This window comes from Pomacea canaliculata, linkage group LG1, assembly GCF_003073045.1.
Source record: "Pomacea canaliculata isolate SZHN2017 linkage group LG1, ASM307304v1, whole genome shotgun sequence".
NCBI classification, from domain to species: domain Eukaryota; kingdom Metazoa; phylum Mollusca; class Gastropoda; order Architaenioglossa; family Ampullariidae; genus Pomacea; species Pomacea canaliculata.
The window spans coordinates 4,000,336-4,020,354 of record NC_037590.1 but is presented as its reverse complement, the minus strand read 5'-3'; the positions used below and the strand labels follow the sequence as shown (position 1 = coordinate 4,020,354).

The window sequence follows — 20,019 nt, the reverse complement described above, 5'->3', positions numbered from 1 at the left end:
AAGAATAGGTTTTCACAATTTATTTCACAGTGCATTCACTACCACACAAGGTAAAGGGCATTTGGTCCTTCAGGGCAATTCAGCTTCATGACCAGGTCAAAGAAACATTACAGGCATCTGAATAAGCAAAGTGGGAGGGGGAATGTGAGTCCACTGTCATGTTATGACATTTGATGAGAGTTTGTTTTTATAAATACATAAATGAGATGATTTAAAAAAATAGTAACAGGTCTTCCACCCCCAAGCCCTTTTCACCTTCAAGTACACAAATAGTTTTAAATAACAGCTTTTAGGTCATCTAACAAAATAACAAACACCAATAACTTCAGTAAGACGAGTCTTTTAACTATGACAATTTTTTTCCCCTTGCTGCAAAGTTAAAATAGTCACAATTGAAATCTGATCCTCTGGGATTCTGGAACAAAGCTGTTCTTGCACAGAGCCTAACAGGCCTTTAGCAGCTTTTTCAGAACATGCTGTAAGAGAAGCCTGTTTTAACAGCTTTGCCTTAAAACTTGCTGCCCATTCCTCCAGTGTTGTTCCATTGCCCATACATTTGAGATCCGTAGCCTCCACTTCCACCAGCACTAGTACCAGCAGCTCCCCCGCCTACCCCTCCGTAGTTGTTCCTCTGATATGTGCTCTGAGCCAAGCCATTAACTGACGATCCATATGAGCTCTGAGCACTTGCCCCATAGGAACTAAAGCTCTTAGTACCACCAACAGCAGCTGCACCACTGCTGCCAGCAGTAAAACGACTGCTAGTGCCACTTCCAGTGCTGCTGCTAAAGCGACTGCCACCACCTCCAACCCCACCACGACTACTGCCTCCACGGCCACTGCCTCCGCCCCAACGTGAGCGACCTGAAAACAGATGCATCTATGGTTTAAAAACTAAAAGATTATTTTGATAATGCACTAGTATTAGATTAATAAAAGATTAGCACACAGAATTACTCATAAGCTATTCAGAATAGTTTCAGAGTGAGAATACTCACAACAGTCTCAGAATGAGGAACTTGTCACATTTCTATTCCTATTTTAATCCGGTTTAAGCACAGCTTTTCAAAAGGCTATATTTTTTCCTCAAACTATCAAGTGTTAGGAAGCCGACAAAGAATAAGGAAAGGTCAATGTCAGTCATGTACTGAGAGAATTTGTATTTTTAAGCTCAGGTATTTATTATGCCATTTGTTTGTGTTTAACGCCATGCCAAACATTATGTCATGCCTGTATAAATAAAAGCAATAGGCACCTAAAATCATCTGTGCCATGTTCAGTCCAGCTGTTCAACCTCAGATGAATGTCAATGGTGTGTGATGTAGGTGCGCACACGAATAGCCTTGATATGAGTTTGGTCGTTTTATATATATAATTTTTAAATTTGCTAATATTTTTCACTGTTGACATCTTTTAACACTGCATCTTGCAACAAACTTCATTTCTATTTTTATTTCTTTTACTTTTGTGAGTAGAGCACCTTCATTGTTCAAACTTCCCACTAGGACCAATGAATTTGGTCATCATTCAGTCCTACATGAAAACAAATGTGGATGCTCATTGTGCCCTAACGCATGAATGACAAATGGCATTATACACCTGGTCAAAAAGGTGTCCTGTGTAGGGAAAGAAGTAACATTAACATTTACTGACATTGCCCTCATCCTTGCATCTTATTCTTTGATTTATCAACCTGGTAATTTGTTGGTCAAGGCATCATATCTTGAAAGCATTAGTAGCAACTGCATTACTATTTCTTAAAAGCTGTCTGGAAGCATAGATCTTAAATTACCTTTAGACATGCCTCGGGCATTTTCTGCCATCTGTATAAGCTTAGGATTGACTTGCTGCTTGGCCTCCCTAAGAATGCTGATGAGTTCATTGGCTTGCTTGATGTTACTGGGAGTAAAGAAGGTATATGCTGTGCCAGTTTTGTGTGCTCGCCCTGTGCGGCCAATGCGGTGAACATAGTCCTCAGAGCAGTTAGGGTAGTCAAAGTTCACCACAAACTTAATGTCGTCTACATCTGCATATCCATGTTAGCAATGTCATTGATGACAAGCAACAGGACAGAATAAAAAAAAAAACCATCTTACAATCTTTCTAATGGACAACATATGTCTGCGAAATGGACTTTGCACAATCCTATGTTAAGCTCCAAAAGAATAAAAACTTTTTAGAAAAAAAATTTGGGTATCAGTGCAACAGGGGATTCTTGATTTCTTCCGCGGAACTATGTAAGCAACTACTATGCAATTACTTACCTTGCCAAAGAAGTGTCTTATTAATGGAATTAAGGTCATGCTCAGCTTTCCTGGTGTGATTCACCTTGATGTGAGAACTACAACATTTTTACTTTGAAACTGGCACAAACAGTGGTACTGCTATGTATTTTTCTTTTCACAGCCCTCTATATGCTTGCATCTGCTGTTTCCCCTTCATCCTGTCAGTTATCATCATTAACTCTTTACAGTTCAAGGCTTCTTGCTCAGCCACCATGATCTTTCGACTACACAATTTCTTGTAAACTGTAAAGAGTTAAAGAGATGTGTAGATGCAGAAATGTCTTCTGCTAAGCTCAAAGTCTGCCTCCCATTTTAGCACACTTTGCAAGACTTGGACATCATGTCCAAAAGAATTGTTCTTAAATTTTAATTTCTCTGTAAAATCTGCTATCAGAGCAGTGCCCGACATGACTTTGACCATTGCTTTCAGGGAGAGAGGTACACGTGTTTGTCTAGGGTCACACATGACTGGTGGCATCAGTTTCATTCAAAGGTGGTGATGGCAACAATGTCCCCCACCCATTCCCGAACACACCTTGTCATAATCGTTTCATGCATACACAGGAAAAAGAGCAACAATCCAGGCAGACATAGGTGATAATGGTGGCAATCAATGAAACAGTCTCTGCTGTAAGCTAACTGCCAAGTTGGTTGTCAACCCTACTTTTAACAAAAAGAAAAAAAAATCTAAAATGAATGCAATTTAACAATGAACAATATAAGATTGAAGAGAAGATGTCTGATTAAGTGTTATAAACATCTGAAAACTACTGCTTTCTGTGAGAGCCATTTCTCTTGGCCAAAATTGTATTTTTGCAACAAATGCAAAGCCACCAAGAGGCATACACATGCCATTTATGTGTAGTTAATTTAACAGCTGACCAGTTTCTTAAAAAAAAAAAAAATTTACACCTGTAAAATTCCAAATCTGTTTGAGGTGAATTCTGTTGGCATTAAACAAACATGATTCTGTTAACTCTTAGCATCCTGTAAACTATAGTGATTCAGCCTCAGTTCTTCAGGTACCTACAGAACGTGGATTAACACACTAAATTCTTAATGTTATAGGAGAAGTTTTATAACTTCTATTATTATGCAGACCTTCTCTCTCTATGTTGCTATACCTGTATGCATCCCCAGGTATTTATGTTAAATATTCACTGTCAAATGCTATAGATTTTACAGACAACTCTGGCCTGGGGAGATTACGAGGGGTCATAAGTCACATCACATGATATATACAAATATATTTTACATATCAATTTTTTTTACCAATACCTACATCGTATTTTTTTTTTTTTTTAAAGTGTAGACAATCTCCTTACAAACCTAACAGTCTTGCCATTGCCTTCAATCTCAAGGTCTTAAAACAGTTAAAGCTTTGACCATCAAAGTTTATGTATTCGTAACTCAAATTGCTTAATAACAGCTATTAAAATAATGCAAGTCTGATTTTGATCTAAAGCCTGCCATGACAGCAGCAACAATAAAATCTGTTTTCAAGTTGCAGTTTAAACAATGCAGTTTCGTCACTGAGGCAGAGGTGCACTTTTCCCACAGTACAGGACACCAAGAGTTAATCTGCGCAAAATTCTCACTTCCACTTTAATGGGGAAGGTGTATTACACTAGGTATGAAGTGCTAGGTTTAATAAATCTGTTGCAAAGAGTCTGATTATCTGATGAGAAAATAAGTAGTACAGAGGGGTACACCTACAGTTTAAAAAGAATATCACAAGTCTGCACAAGCCACTGGCTTAGTCACTAAAACTCCTGTGTACATATGCATGCTAGAGCAAGTGCTTAATATCTTTGCCCCATCTCACCACCTCCGCAAATGCCACACAGTACTTACGGTTGACCTCTACCCGTTATGACCAGCATCTTTAATCTGGCCAGCTTTGTTCGACATTATCTACTGTATTCCTCTCCCTCTTGTTGCGTTGCTGGGTCAGTCATGCCGGTTCACATGGTTATGGTGCTCTGCCTCGACTGACTGGACAATGGGAAGAAAAAAATAAAGACCACACTTGTAAACATCTCACCACACACAATACCAAGGCCCACATTGCAAATACAGGCCCTTGATGTCTTCTGTGCACCTGCATGCCCCATCCATTTCCATCAAGGCCTCTGCCCACCCACTCATTCAGTGCCCCCACCCAAGCACCACGCTAGCTTCCAAACAAGTCCGCATTAAGTTCCCTTATCAGATCATGAGACTGCACATTTCGTAACACCAACTTAAGGGCCTGTCATTTGCAAAAATGGCCCTTAGAGCATCTAATGTTTATAAGTGAACATTGCCAGCATACAACTGGCTCTTCAATCACTAAAACTAAATGCGAGAACAGCCTGAAACTATAAGAATTCACTTCTGTGCAATCTCTCTCTCTTACCAATGCTGGAATCAGAAGCACAAAATGCAAACATTAAAAACATTTGGATGAAGGAACGCAGAATAACCACTTCCTGTTATCTAACACTATCATGAAGCTGTACAGAATCAACAGCCTGACAGTTACTGCAAACAATAAATTCATCAATGATAACTTGGTAGCTTCTTAGTAGCCTGTAGGACCTTACCACCCTAATCAAGATTAGAACAGAAACTTGTACACAGTCAAAAAACAAAAGTCTCAGTCAACTTAATGTTTGCACAATTGCTAAAGCCACCAAAAACTCAGGTCATTTACAATATTTTTTCACTTATAAGTACAAGTCTTTTCACAACAGTGATCAGAAAAAGTATACTTTTAACGTTTGCAGTCTTTACATGCTTTGTCTTAAAAGTGTTTACAATATTCACCTCAGCTTATTATGTAGTATCTGCCTAAAGGGATGGCCAATGACAATGCTAAAGCAGGAAATATAGATGGGGTATATACTTCTGTGTGAAATGGTTAAATCAATTTTTTGTAACTGCTTTCCAGCACATGGAGAATGATCAAGGGTGGATGTGATAGAGTAAAGCATCAAATTGGTCTACAATTTTTTTCAATTTGCTACAAGTGATATTTGCAGAACTCTCTTTATATATATACTGAATAAATCTCAATACTGAGAGATAGCACATAAAATTTTTGGTCAAAAATTAAAAATGAAAAAGTTTATTACTCTTATTACTGCTAAATATGATATTCAGCTTCACGTTTACTGTTTACTCTGGAAAAAAAACTCTACTGCACTACGCAAAAAAGAAGTCAGTTTCTAATTTGTTGAACGTACAGAGTTAAAACACAACCATTTTAATGGGCATTTAAACCTTTGTCAATTCTTAATTTTTAAACCAATACAATGCTTTTGCCTGCAATTTAACTTTTATTTCAGCAACAATTGATCTTTGAGATAATTTAGCTACACTTCAGGGGGAATTCTTTTTAAATGTTAACTGTAAAACAAAAACAAATTAAGCTTATAATTGCTGGGAATACACAGAACATAAAGAACATAGCGCTGATATTAGTTAATCACAGTTCATTTTGAAAAGCACTTCAATTGACCTAAATCCAACATTTGATGCCACTGAAAACCCCGCCATTGGGAGATCTCCAAGATTATGTGATATTGCTCAATCAGCAAGCCTTCCAATGTTATGTTGCAGGAAATTAAATCAACCTCTTTCCAAAAAACAGGTGACTAATGTGGTGTTTAAAGGCTTGCATCTTGTGTATGACTTCTTTGTTCAGATTTGGGAAAAAGTCTTTTTTTTTTAATGTACTCTCATCCCCTCAGCAGTACTTTGTACAATGACAATGATCAGAAATGCACAATTATCCTTCATACTAACGTAATTCCATCTCTCATACTTGGCAAGATAGGAATAGGGTAAGAATCCCTCTGAGTGGGATCAATAGTATGCCACAAAAGAGAACTGTAAGAGTAACAATGAAAACAGACTCATAATACTCTTCTAAAAAAATGTTTCCCTCGTAGGAAATTTTCCCCTTTACCCATCTTCTATGGCTAGATCAGATTTCTTATAACAGAAAAAAATAGTTTCCTAAAAACTTGTTTTTGAATAGACAATTATATAAATATAAATAACTTCTTTCAAATATCTTGCCTGAGCAATCTCTTGCTAAATTCTCTAATGAAAAATTATGCTATGCTTCAAGGTAATCTTACCAAGCCCACGGGAAGCAACATCAGTAGCAATCAGCAGCGGACATTTCCCTTGTTTAAAATCTGTAGAAAATATTAAAAACTATTTTACACAAGGGGCTATGCAACTAGAACACCCTCTCATAGTTTAGACATGCAGCAGTAGACTCACATATCAAGAAGAAATGAGAATCACTTGTCTTGATGAATACCAAATATGTTATTTAAGTAGTACCAATCGCTGCCGTTTGACACTTCACCTTCGAACTGCTTGTCATAGCCATTTTCATGCAGAAAGATGGGTTACCAGGAAACATTTCTAAAGTTCATGTCAAAGTTAATTTCTATTATAACATCTCTGTAAAAAGCTATAATATTCAGAAGTACACATAGGTGCAGCAACATAGATTCCATAGACAGCTTACAAAGCAACTGGACAACAATGCAAATAATAAGCAATAAATAATAAGCAAAACTGGGTATCTGAGATCAGGCTTATTCTTTTTAGGATAGTTTTGGATGTGTTTAGCTAAATCAATGAGTGGACGCAGTTAGCAATTTTATTAAATGTTTTAAACAAAGGATAAATGATTGTCACTGGCAAGAATGGAATTGTATCATTAATAGCAGTGACAGATTTAGTTTTTTAAAGTCAATTAAATCTGTGACAGGGAGATTTATTTCAATTTAGATATTGAAAGATTCACTAGAAATGGACTGGTGCAACACTGATTTGGAATTTCAGACATTATGTCACATGCCTTCAGATATTCTGATAAGACAGATGTGCCCTATGTGTCACATTGATGAAGAGGATGAGTTTCATTTTATATTTTTTCCATGTCTAATAGATCTAAGAAAAAAGTTTCATTCTGAAAATGTATTACATTAGACCAAATAACTTTAAACTGCTGATGATGTCATCAACCTTGCCAAATTTTTATATTTAGTGTCAAAGAAAAGAAATGCTACTCTAAAGATATTTTTCATCTATTGTGAATTATATATTTTACCTGTAATATGTTGGATGCTAATCTTTTTGAATGGGCCCGAGGTCCTAACATAATAAACGATTAATATTCGTACATACTCATCTAAGGTGAAACCACAGAATTAAGGCCATATATGTGTGAAAGAAAATGAGTCAAAACACCCAGTAAAACTCATCTCACCATTCAAAACCCAGTCTCGCTCTTGTTGAGATTTGTCTCCATGAATACACAGAACAGGCCACCTGTTGACAGTATTAAAATATTGTAACTACCAGGTAACATTGATTAAATTTTTTTAAAAAGCACCTTCTGACTTTACACAACACAGGGAGTAGCAACAGAAAACTACACTAAATGGATACTTTACATGGTCAAACCTCTACTTTAGGGCATAGAAAAATAGTTCAACCGAGGGGAGAGAGGTGAAAAGACAGTGATGTCCAAGTGGTCACACTCTGTCCTTAAGAATCAAATGTTTAGAGATCATTATACAGGAATCAGAATTAACATTCACAACAACCTCTGAGCCATGTTAACCATTTCTTAAATTCAACATTTTAGTATGCAAAAGACTTTTCAATTGTAAAAAGTGGCAAATTCCTTACCCATCACGTCGCATTCTACGGTGTATATCATCACATTTTCTCTTCGTTTCCACAAAGATTAAAGTCTTGTTTTCTTTTTCCTGCATTATCTCATTTAGCAGCTTCACAAGCCTGTTAACATAGGATTTTACTTTCATATTTCTCACATAAGAATAAATTTCTCTTTACAACCAACATGTTTCAGCATCCAAAACGAGGAACTTTTAATCATTTTTCATTTCCAACATGATATTAATACTATCAATGACCATAGATCAGGGGTGGGCAAAGTCTTTGCGGGCCAGTCTCAAAATTCTTTTTGCAGGCCGATAACAAAAACCCAGGCCAGGTGACTACACAACAAACCTAGTGATAATAGAATGGACAACAAATGAGTACATAATGGCATTCACTTACTGAACTTATTGTGTAAAGTGAAGCCATTTAAATTCACTCACAGTGAAACTTTAATACCAGCCTTTCATTTGAATGCTCTCTGATGTCAGACATGTCAGCTGCATTATTTGTTATCTTTGTACTTAGTCTGTACAAGAATCTAATGTACTGCCAATATCTAATGCTGCTGTAATTGATAAATTAAATTTCAAATTAAACTAGGGTAAATAAAATTTAAAAATAAACAAGTGCACTTCACATTTAGGCAGACTGGCTGGTCCAAAGACATGGGCTATACTTTGCCCATCCATACCACAGGTTAATGTCTATCACAATTATTTCATTTCCAATGTGCTTAAAATGTTGTGTTATATGATGCAAAAAAAAAAAAAAAAAAAAGCCAAGCTCTACAATTCTCAAAGCGACTCACTTTTCTTCCTTTTCATGCTCCATGCAGACATCGATGATTTGAAGTATGTTATGGTTAGCTGTGAGTTCCATGGCACCAATATTAATCTGAACATAGTCCGCCATGAAGTCTTCTGCCAGCTTGCGCACCTCTTTGGGCCATGTTGCGCTCCACATCAAAGTTTGACGGTCAGGCTGTTTTTAAACATATACATTTTTTTTTAAAAGCCCCTCACTTTCATGAAATAAAACAAATGTTCATCACTAACAGGTTGTATTTCAAGGGTGACCAAGATTATTCTAACGACAGTACCTCTTCACTGAGAATTTAGCAACCTGCTAAAATAATAAACTGCAGGACACACTTCTAGACTTCAAAGACACTAAAAATTCATGCACAATTTAGATCACTTGTATTTACAAAAACCAACATTAAGCAGCAGCATTTCCTAGTGAAGACACAGTCATTAAAAACTCCTTAAAAAGCTACTCTAGATTTCACACACTCTTAGTTTTCATCAATTCTAAGATAATCCCTTCAACCAGGCACTCAAACTACTACTGATGCTGCCGACACTCTTCCCCTTAAGATCCAAAATATTACCAACACGAATTTGTTCAATAATCTTGCGTATCTGAGGTTCAAAGCCCATGTCTAGCATCCTGTCTGCTTCATCCAAAACAAGGTATGTACATCGGCGTAAGTTCGTGCGATTTGTCTCAAGGAAGTCAATAAGACGCCCAGGTGTCGCAATACAGATTTCAGCACCTACAAATATGAATAATAATAATAACAATAATAGCCAACAAGCTTCAAAAATTTAATGACAACAGATCCTTTCTCTTCAGTTTGAAAAAAATACCCTACACATTTATATATGTTGAACAATCTTACTGCCAAAAACAGGACTGAATTTTCCCTAATGCTATTCTTCCATCAACTCTGTAACAATGGACAGATATTAATCTACAAACCTCTTTCTAGATCTCTAATCTGTGGTCCCTTCTGAGCACCGCCATACACGCATACACTACGGATGCGTGATGAATGGCCAAACTCAACAGCAACTTCCTGTACCTGTTGTGCCAGCTCACGAGTGGGTACTAGAACAAGACACTATAAAACAAAAGAAAATCATACTAGGACAACACATCAGACATTTTAAAAACTGAATGTTCCGAGTGTATTATTAAGAAATGAAACCTACAAACCAGAACAATTTCAAAACTCAGTTACCTCTAGTACTTGTAGATTAAATTTATCAGGTAGCAGAATAGACACACTAGCACATTAACACTTTTTAACAACCATTATTTTCTTACAACCTAGAAGATTAAAGCGTTCATTTAGCACTATTTAAAATCTGTATCGTATTCCCATTTCATCCATCAGAGTAAGATCCAGAATAATAGCAACAAATTGCCATTGCTATGTAACTAAAAATATGGCTTTGCTTTACTTACTTTTTTTGTTTGAAAGATTCTTCCATCACTATAATTTTTTTTTTAAATAAACCTCATTCTGCTACAAAATCTTAAATAATTGTGTGAATCCTTACCATTTATCAGCTTACAGCTTATGGCAAAACACTTACAATAGGGCCATCTCCACGTTCCAAGTATGGCTGATGATTGATATGAACAATGGCAGGCAGAATAAACTGAAAACATAAAATGCTAATATTTGAACACATTATACTCGATGGACAATAAAGTTTTCTTTGTTCACATAAAATCATCTTCACATGATCACAACAATAAACTCCAAGTCATGAATCAAATTATATCCTACCTAAAGACTGGATATCAACTTTTAAATAAATTGTTTCCTACTGCTCCAAGTTACAATTACATCACATCTCACAAATCTTCGGAAAAAATAATACTTAACCCTCTTAGCACAGCATAAAAATATAATTATGTAAGAAAACAATGATGTATTTCTTAATACATCGAAGATGTCAGAAGGTGATGGTTGTTTTTGTACTTTGCCTCTCAGGTAAACATTAGACCAAGAAACCTATAAATTTTTGGAGAAGAAAACTCAAACATTGCAAAAAGAGTAATGAAAATTACCAAATTTTACTCTGGTAATAGCAATAATCCAAGAAAATTGAGTTTACTACTCTTGGGTCATTAGAGCAGAGCAATTGTGGCCTGTCAAGCTAAAAAGGTGAAACAAGCTATTCTAAAAAAAGAAAATTGCAGCCTCATAAACTTTTTACTTACCCCAAGAGTTTTTCCTGATCCTGTCTGAGCAATTCCGACCATATCTTTACCTGACATAACAATAGGCCAGGACTGTGACTGAATTGGGGTAGGCGACGTCCAGCTGTTTTTCCTTACTTGAGTCATTACATAATCTGCACAAAATGGTTTATTTGTTCTGTGGTAACTTCTTAGTGAGAAATGAAAACCTCTAGATAAAAAATGACCACTTGTCCCCAGCCAGAGACCAATTAATTAATTAAAATGGCTTTGTGTACAGGTTTTTACAGAAACATACAGGGTTAGTTAGGGTAGATGGCCCTAAGTGACTACAGCAGACTTTAAGCATTTCTGCAAAATTATGTCCCCTGTGGGACCCCGGGGTATGCTTGCCTAGCAAGCATTGTAAGAATAGGGTCCCTGCCATCCAGCCAGGCATGTCGTAAGAGGCGACTAAGGTGGACACCTCACCTAGAGGTAAATTAGGTTGTGGTAGGGCTAACAACCCCACCATGTAAAAAAAAGTATGTTACAGAAACTAAAACCAGAGAACTCGTCACAGATGGCGGAGGTAATGAAGCACACCAGGTGACTGGACTAATGACGGACGACAGCCAAACCCAAAAGGGAGCTGGCGCCCCGACAGTGGATTTACTGAAGCCGAGGCAAAAGTTGAGGGTGGGGTGCTGGAACGTCCAGACCTTGTACCAGACTGGCAGGATGCTCCAACTAGTCAAGGAGTTTGACAACTACAACTTGGACATCCTGGGAGTCAGTGAGGTCAGATGGACCGGCACGGGAAAGAGGAGACTAGCGTCAGGACATACCATCTTGTTCTCAGGAAGATCAGACGCTCAGCACTCTGAAGGAGTAGCTCTACTCCTCAACAAGAAAACGGAAAAGGCACTGCTGGAATGGAAGCCTTATGGACCTAGGCTTTTGAGAGCAAGATTCCATTCAAAGTACACCAAGCTGACAGTGCTAGCCTGCTATGCACCAACAAATGACTCTGAGGCAGAAGACAAGGATGCTTTTTACGATCAGCTCCAAGCAGCCTCAGAGAGCGTTCCAGCCCATGACATGTTGCTCATCATCGGCGATCTCAATGCCAAGGTGGGAAGTGACAACACCTGCAGGGAGCATGTCATGGGCAAACATGGAATCGGAACCATCAATGACAACGGAGAGAGACTGGCAGACTTTTGTGAAGAAAACAACCTACTGATTGGTGGCACACTCTTCCCACACAAAGACATCCACAAGGCAACATGGACATCACCAGATGGGAGCACAAAGAACCAGATAGACCATGTCATCATCAACCGAAAATGGAGGAGCTCACTTCAAGATGTTAGAGCCTACAGAGGAGCAGACGTTGCCAGTGACCACACTCTTGTGATAGCCACAGTTTCCCTGAAGCTACGTCGATCACGAGGAAAACAGGCACGTCAGCAGAGAGTGGACTCTGGCAAACTGAAAAATCCAGTCATCGAAAGGGCCTTTGCTATGGAAGTAAAGAACAGGTTCCAAGCACTAGGAGACCAACAAGAGATGACCTTAGACGACTTCAATCGAGTCTTACAGGAATCAGGAGAGAAAATACTGGGCTTCCAACGGAAAAAGAAAGAACAGTGGATCAGAGAAGAGACATGGAAGAAGATAGAAGAGAGAAAGTCAGCCAAACAAAGAATCAACAGCACCAGATCAGAACGCCTGAAAGAACAACTCAGACAAAGATATGCAAAACTAAACAAAGAGGTAAAGAGGATGGCAAGAACCGACAAAAGAGACCACATAGAGAAACTGGCAGATGAAGCAGAAAATGCAGCAAGTAAAAATGACCTGAAGACACTGTACAAGATAAACAAACAGCTAAACAACGGGTTTAAGAACAGTGATGTGCCAGTGAAAGACGTGAACGGTAATGTCATCGAGGGAGAGGCAGAAAAACTACAGCGCTGGAAGGAACATTTTGAGTCGGTTCTGAACAGACCAGATCCCCCTCAGCTTGCAGACATCCAGCCAGCAGCTATAGACCTTGACATCTGCACAGACCACCAAGCCTGGAAGAAGTGACAGCAGCAGTCAAGACAATGAAGAGCGGCAAAGCACCAGGGGCAGATGGAATAACAGCAGAGATGTTGAAAGCAGATATAAATGTGACAGCTCCCAAGCTGACTGAAATCTTCAAGCAAGTTTGGGAATCAGGGCAGCTCCCTGTTGCTTGGAAGACAGGGCTCATCTTCAAGTTACCCAAGAAAGGAGATCTTGGAGACTGCAATAATTGGAGGGGCATAACACTTCTTTCCCTCACCAGCAAGGTCTTCAGCAAGATTGTTTTGTCAAGACTGACGGCAACTCTTGAGAAAGACCTCCGACCACAGCAAGCAGGATTTCGTCCTGGGCGATCCTGCTCCGAACACATCTTCATTCTGCGACAGATTCTGGAGCAGAGCAACGAATGGAACACACCGCTGTACATCAATTTCATCGACCTGGAGAAGGCTTTTGACAGCATCCACCGCGAGTCCTTATGGAAGATCCTGAGGCATTACGGAGTCCCTGCAAAACTTGTTCAGGTCATTGCAATGCTGTACAGCGATTTCAAATCCCAGGTTGTCTGTGACACGGAGCTCACAGACCCCTTTAACGTCAGTACCGGGGTGAAGCCACCACCAACTGGTGCAACTTACCTTGTAGTGGTGTGGTGGCTTGTGTGCCTCGACGACCCACAGAGCTATGTCGGCGGGAGCCTTGTGCTCCTGGCAGGTCCAACCAAGCCGAACAGGTCTGTCAGGGTAGAGGCCAGACTAAAATGTTGCACCCTGGCCCTCCAGGTTGGGGGTTTTGCTATGGGTTAACAACCCATCCAAGTAAAACATCAACTGTTACAGAAACTGCAACAATATCGCAACAGGGGCCTGGTCAGGAAGATTCCTCTCCAGAAGAGCTCATGACGCAGGCTGGTGAAAGCCCTAGGGAAGCCAGCATGCCGACTCATCTTCTGACGACCAAGGCAAAAACCAGGATAGGGACCTGGAATATCAGAACCCTCTACGAAAGTGGAAAATCAGCTCAAGTAGCGAGGGAAATGAGAAGATATAATATCACGGTCCTCGGGTTATGTGAAACCAGATGGAATGGAAGTGGGCAGGCCAGACTAACATCAGGGGAAACCATCATTTACTCTGGCCACAAAGACCTGGACCACGACCATTCCCAGGGAGTAGCACTGCTGATGTCAACAGAGGCAACAAAGGCGCTGAGGGCCTGGGAGCCAGTCTCATCACGGCTCATGTCTGCAAGATTCAATGCTAAAGGAAGGAAGACTACCATCATCCAGTGCTATGCACCAACGAATGCTGCAGACGAAGAGGAAAAGGAAGAATTCTATAACTCCCTGCAGTCTCTTCTTGACCGCACACCAAGAAGAGATCTGAAGATTATCATGGGAGACCTAAATGCCAAAGTGGGAGATGACAACACCAACAGAGAGCTCATCATGGGAAGACATGGCGTCGGCACCTGCAATGAAAACGGGGAGCTCTTCATAGACTTCTGCGCTTTCAACGACCATGTCATTGGTGGCACTGTATTCCCACACAAGAATATACACAAAACAACGTGGAATTCCCCAGATGGCCAGACGGAAAACCAGATTGACCATATAACAGTTGGTCGAAGGTGGAGAAGGAGTCTCCAAGATGTCAGAGTGAGAAGAGGAGCAGATGCTGCTTCAGACCACCAGCTTCTAATAGCAGTCTTCAAGATCAAGCTGAAGTCCTTCATTGATACAGCGGGCAGACCACATCACAAGTTCAATACCCAGTACTTCAAGAACAAGGAGACACGGGAAATTTATAACTGTGAAATTAAGAATAAGTACGAGGCCCTTTCAGGATTGGCGGAAGAATCTGTGGAAGAACACTGGACAACACTCAAAAGAATTTGGAAGTCAACCTGTACAGATGTTCTAGGAAAGAGGGAAAGAAAACATAAGGAATGGATAACCCAAGAGACCTGGGCAAAGATTGAATCAAGAAAGGGACTGAAACAGAAGCTCAACCAGTGCCAAGACCAGCAAGAGAAAGAAGGTCTCAGAACGAAATACTGGGAAGCCAATCGCCAAGTGAAGAGGTCGGCAAGGGAGGACAAGAGACGCTTCACCCATGAACTAACAGAGGAAGCAGAGACAGCAGCCACACAGGGAAACATGAAGAGGTTATATGAAATAACACGAACTCTGTCAGGCAAGAGCGTAAACTCAAACAAGCCAGTGAAAGACAAAAACGGCAAGACCATAACAAATGATGCAGAGCAAAGAGACCGCTGGATGGAGTACTTCGAAGAGATGCTGAATAGACCTCATCCACCATCCTTACCTGTCATACCACCAGCAACTGAACAACTTCACGTCAACACCAGCCCTCCCACTAAGACAGAAATCATCAAAGCTATCAAAAGCATGAAAAATGGCAAAGCAGCAGGCCCGGACGGCATACCTCCAGAAGCATTAAAGGCAGACCCAGAAACAACAGCAACAATTTTACAGCCCCTCCTACACAAGATCTGGGAACAAGAGCTAATCCCAGCAGACTGGAAATTAGGCCACCTGGTCAAACTTCCAAAGAAAGGAGACCTGTCCCAGTGCAACAACTGGCGGGGAATCATGCTGCTGTCCATCCCCAGCAAAGTCCTGACAAGGATAATACTAGAGAGACTGAAGAAGGCACTAGACATGAGAATGAGACCAGAACAAGCAGGGTTTCGCCAAGACAAATCATGCACTGACCATATTGCAACCCTTCGTATCATCATAGAACAGTCCATCGAATGGCAATCCTCCCTTTATATAACCTTTGTGGACTTTGAGAAGGCCTTCGACAGTGTAGACAGAGATGTCATCTGGAGACTGATGAACCACTATGGTATTCCACCTAAATTCATAAACATCGTCCAGGGATTGTATGAAGACTCATCCTGCCAAGTTATCCATAATGGCAGACTCACTAAACCTTTTGTAATGAAGACTGGTGTAAGACAGGGTTGCATACTATCACCGACAATCTTCCTGATGGTCATAGACTGGGTTATGCGTAAGACGACCCAAGACAACAACACCGGTATCCAGTGGACCTTCACTAAACAGCTAGAAGACCTGGACTTTGCAGATGACATTAGTCTCCTATCTCATCGGCAGCAGCATGCACAAACCAAACTGAGCAAGCTAGCAGAGGAAGCAGAAAAGACCGGCTTAAAGATCAACAAAAAGAAGACCGAAGTGATGAAATTCAACAACAAGCAAGAACTTCCAATTCAACTTCAAGGCGAGAACATCCTAGAAACAGACCGCTTCACATATCTGGGGAGCATCGTCAGCAAGGATGGTGGAGCGGACGAAGACATCAGAAGCCGCATAAACAAGGCCAGGCATGCTTTCAACAGTCTGCGCCCCATCTGGAACTCCCGAGCATTATCCCTTCGCAACAAGACCCGCATATTTAACACCAATGTGAAGGCAGTCCTACTGTATGGCTCTGAAACTTGGAGAGTGACAAACACCATCAACAACAAGCTCCAGACCTTCACCAACCGATGCCTTCGCCATATTTTGAGAATAAGATGGCCTGAGAGGATCTCAAACAGCAGCCTGTGGGAAAGAACTAACCAGAATGCCACTAGTCAAGACATCAAAAAGCGCAAGTGGGGTTGGATAGGACACACCCTGCGCAAACCGGCTGACACCATTGCCAGGCAGGCACTTGACTGGAACCCGCAGGGGAAGAGAAAAGTTGGAAGGCCAAAACAGACTTGGAGAAGATCAGTAGAGAGCGAGGCAAAGGCTGCCGGAACCACATGGGCCCAACTGAGGGGGGCTGCCCAAAACCGGGTTCGCTGGCGAGGTGTTGTTGCGGCCCTATGCTCCTTGAGGAGTAACAAGGAATGATGATGATGATGACCGGGGTGAAGCAGGGCTGCATTCTATCGCCGTTCCTCTTCATCCTGGCCATGGACTGGATCATGAAGACTTCCACCGACAGTGAGAGGAGAGGGATCAGATGGACCATGACTATGACAGCAACAACAACGCTGGAAGACTTGGACTTTGCTGATGACATTGCCCTGCTGTCACACCGCCACCAAGACATGCATGAAAAAACAAAGGCCTTCTCAGAAACAGCTGGAAACCTTGGCTTGAAGGTCAGCACAAAGAAATCGAAAAGTATGAGAGTGAACGCCAGAGTCCAAGACGGCATCAAACTAAATGGAGAAGAGATTGAGGAAGTTGACAGTTTCACCTATCTTGGGTCCAAAATGTCAAACACCGGGGATGCGGAGGTGGAGATTCGAGCCCGACTGGCGAAAGCCAGCCAGGCCTTCGCCTCACTCAGGAGCACATGGAAGGCAAAAACATCAGCCAGAAGATCAAACTGAGAATCTTCAAGTCAAATGTGATCAGCACCCTCCTTTACGGATCAGAATCCTGGAAGATGACCAAAACCATCAGTAACAAGCTTGACGTCTTCCAAAACAGATGCCTCAGGCGCATACTTAACATCTTTTGGCCAAATACCATCAGCAACGAAGAACTCCACCGAAGAACTGAAACCGAGTCCATCACCACGCAGGTTCAACGAAGGCGTTGGCGATGGATTGGACATGTGCTCCGCCAGCAGACAGCAGACCTTTCCAGAGTCGCCCTACGATGGACTCCAGACGGCCGAAGAAAACGAGGCCGCCCAAAGGAAACTTGGAGAAGAACAGTGGAAAGGGAGATGAAAGGAAAGGTCTGGACATGGGGTCACCTAGAGCGGGTTTCAGCCGATCGACATCGGTGGCGGACTCTGGTTGAGGCCTTATGTGCAACCTGATGCACGAAGAGGAATAGATAGATAGATAGCAAAATTATGTGGATAGTAATAGTGGCATCATAACTAGGGGAGGCCGACAGCCTAATGATTAGAGTGCTGGTGTCTGAACTGAGAAGTGTGCCAGTTTAGTACCCTAGCAAAACAGCAAACTTTCCCCAGTCAACTAAGCTGGAGGGAATGGATACCCAACTCCATGGAGGGTTGGAGAAGGTAAGGCAGTGAGAGAGAGGAGATGGACACCACTATCACATAAAGCTGGCAACAAGAAAAATTAGGTCTCTAAAACCTCACCTCCCAATGACCTTTACCTTATCTTGCATGCCCATTTCCTTAGGGCAATGTTTGTGCTTAATGAGAAAAAAACAGGAACACTAACACTATAAATAAATAGTTTTATAACACAAGGTGAAAATTAAATTTAGAACAAGCAAATGAAAGTTTCTCTGTTAAAAAAAAAAAAAAAAAAAAAAAAAAACAGATCTCAACTTTCTTAGAGTAGAATCAACATGAACTAAATCTTGTTTGCATCAATATCTCACCTGGAAAATTTGCTTCCTCAAATGCCATGATAGGATTAGGAACAAGTTTTCCTGATACTGTGATACAATGTGCTCGTCGAAACTGCTGGGTCTCAATCTATAAACATATATGGAACGAATCATTATTTGAAATGTTACCTGCACAGCACCATCATAATTATCTTATGGTTTATGTTTCACTGGTCTTTATCAAGAACTAGATATATAAGAATATTTTAAATTCAACAATCTAACAATGAAACCAAAGAATTTTTACAAATTCACAAATCTGCAGCAAATCTACATACTGTAATATCACAAGAGACTATCAACACAACGAAATAAATAGAACATTTGGAAACTGCAAGAAGCCAATTCTTACTGGAGATCTGTTGGCAACACTAGGCAATTCTTTGTAGAAATTCTTCTGAAACTTGGGAAGCTTTGAGATATCCCACTTGGGTTTTCGCAGGCGCTCACCAGGCTGCATACCCTTCATTGACGAACCCACCCCACCAACAAACCTTCCCCCTGACATTCCACCACGGGCACCATCTCTGTCTGATCTTCCAACAAACCTGCACATGAATGTGGACTTAGATGTGAAATGTGTTTAAGCCTTGAATGTTACAATTACTTCACATTCATTCTGTTGACATTCCAATACCACAAATGACTAGACAAGAGGTCTCTCGTCATATCTATGGTTTCCACAATTCTTGACAAAAGTACAGAGCTATAAAAAGACTCAAACATAAACTACACTATACGAGAATTGCTTTCGCCATATTCATGAACCTATGAACATTTTGCTTTTCTTCTAATGCCTACACTTTTATTTGTAGGCAAAATCACATCATAGGAAAGTTGTCAATTAAAATTTAAAAAAAACGGTTTTATATGTTTGTACCATGAACTATGTTGGGGTGATGTAAATTACAACTTTATTCACTACGATTCGTTTACACTTGACTGGCAACGATTAAACAAAATGGTCGTTACGTCGAGACGGGGCGCGCTGCAGATGACGTCACAATCTGCAGGACAGGCTTTACCTAACAATGCGCAACTTGTTGTTTGACCTGAGCTACTAATGCAGTTTGTAGCTGAGACACTATATTCTTGCAAAAATGTCATCGAAACACGTAAGAATGCTCTGCTATGCCTGAATTTCAAATGCCAAAACAATCAGGTCATCAGTACTGAGACTTTCGGCGGCAGCCATCTTCCAGAAAGCTAAGCAGATTTCCCAATCGGCAGAAACGTTTTATGAAACGGTTGAAGGCATGAAGAGTCAGTTTAATAGTGTTTTAGTGTTGTCATCTGAAGGGATGTGTCAAATAACTCTACAATGACAGTAATCTTTGACAGAAAACCTTGCACTTCCTGTCGGTCTTGTCGCACTAGCAGCTCCTCCCTCCAAAACCGAAAAAACCCCACTAGATTTTAAGATCATAACTACTTCCTAACGCTATATTCGATATATAACATTTATACATACCCTCCTCGTCTGTCAGCTCTCCCTGCTGAACTATACATTCTATCTTTGTGAGACATCTTGTTTAGTAAAGTAAGAAAACTTGAGGACAAATGTAGACAATAAGGATATGACGAACAACGGACAAGTGCGTCAGAGGCAAATCACAACACGCT

The 20,019-nt window shown here is 40.5% G+C and overlaps 1 protein-coding gene across 1 annotated transcript; it reads right to left on the bottom strand.

Moving 5' to 3' along the window:
- Positions 1-5: 5 nt before the first annotated feature.
- LOC112576530 (probable ATP-dependent RNA helicase DDX17) lies at positions 6-20,019 on the bottom strand. The gene is made up of 13 exons (XM_025259067.1): positions 19,868-20,019; positions 18,749-18,944; positions 18,388-18,484; positions 10,998-11,131; positions 10,364-10,429; positions 9,744-9,885; positions 9,377-9,537; positions 8,791-8,963; positions 7,986-8,096; positions 7,561-7,622; positions 6,413-6,472; positions 1,793-2,026; positions 6-864 (listed from the first exon to the last, which is right to left on the bottom strand). The coding sequence occupies exons 1-13, from the start codon at positions 19,921-19,923 to the stop codon at positions 509-511; spliced, it is 1,848 nt and encodes a 615-aa protein (XP_025114852.1). The 5' UTR covers positions 19,924-20,019; the 3' UTR covers positions 6-508.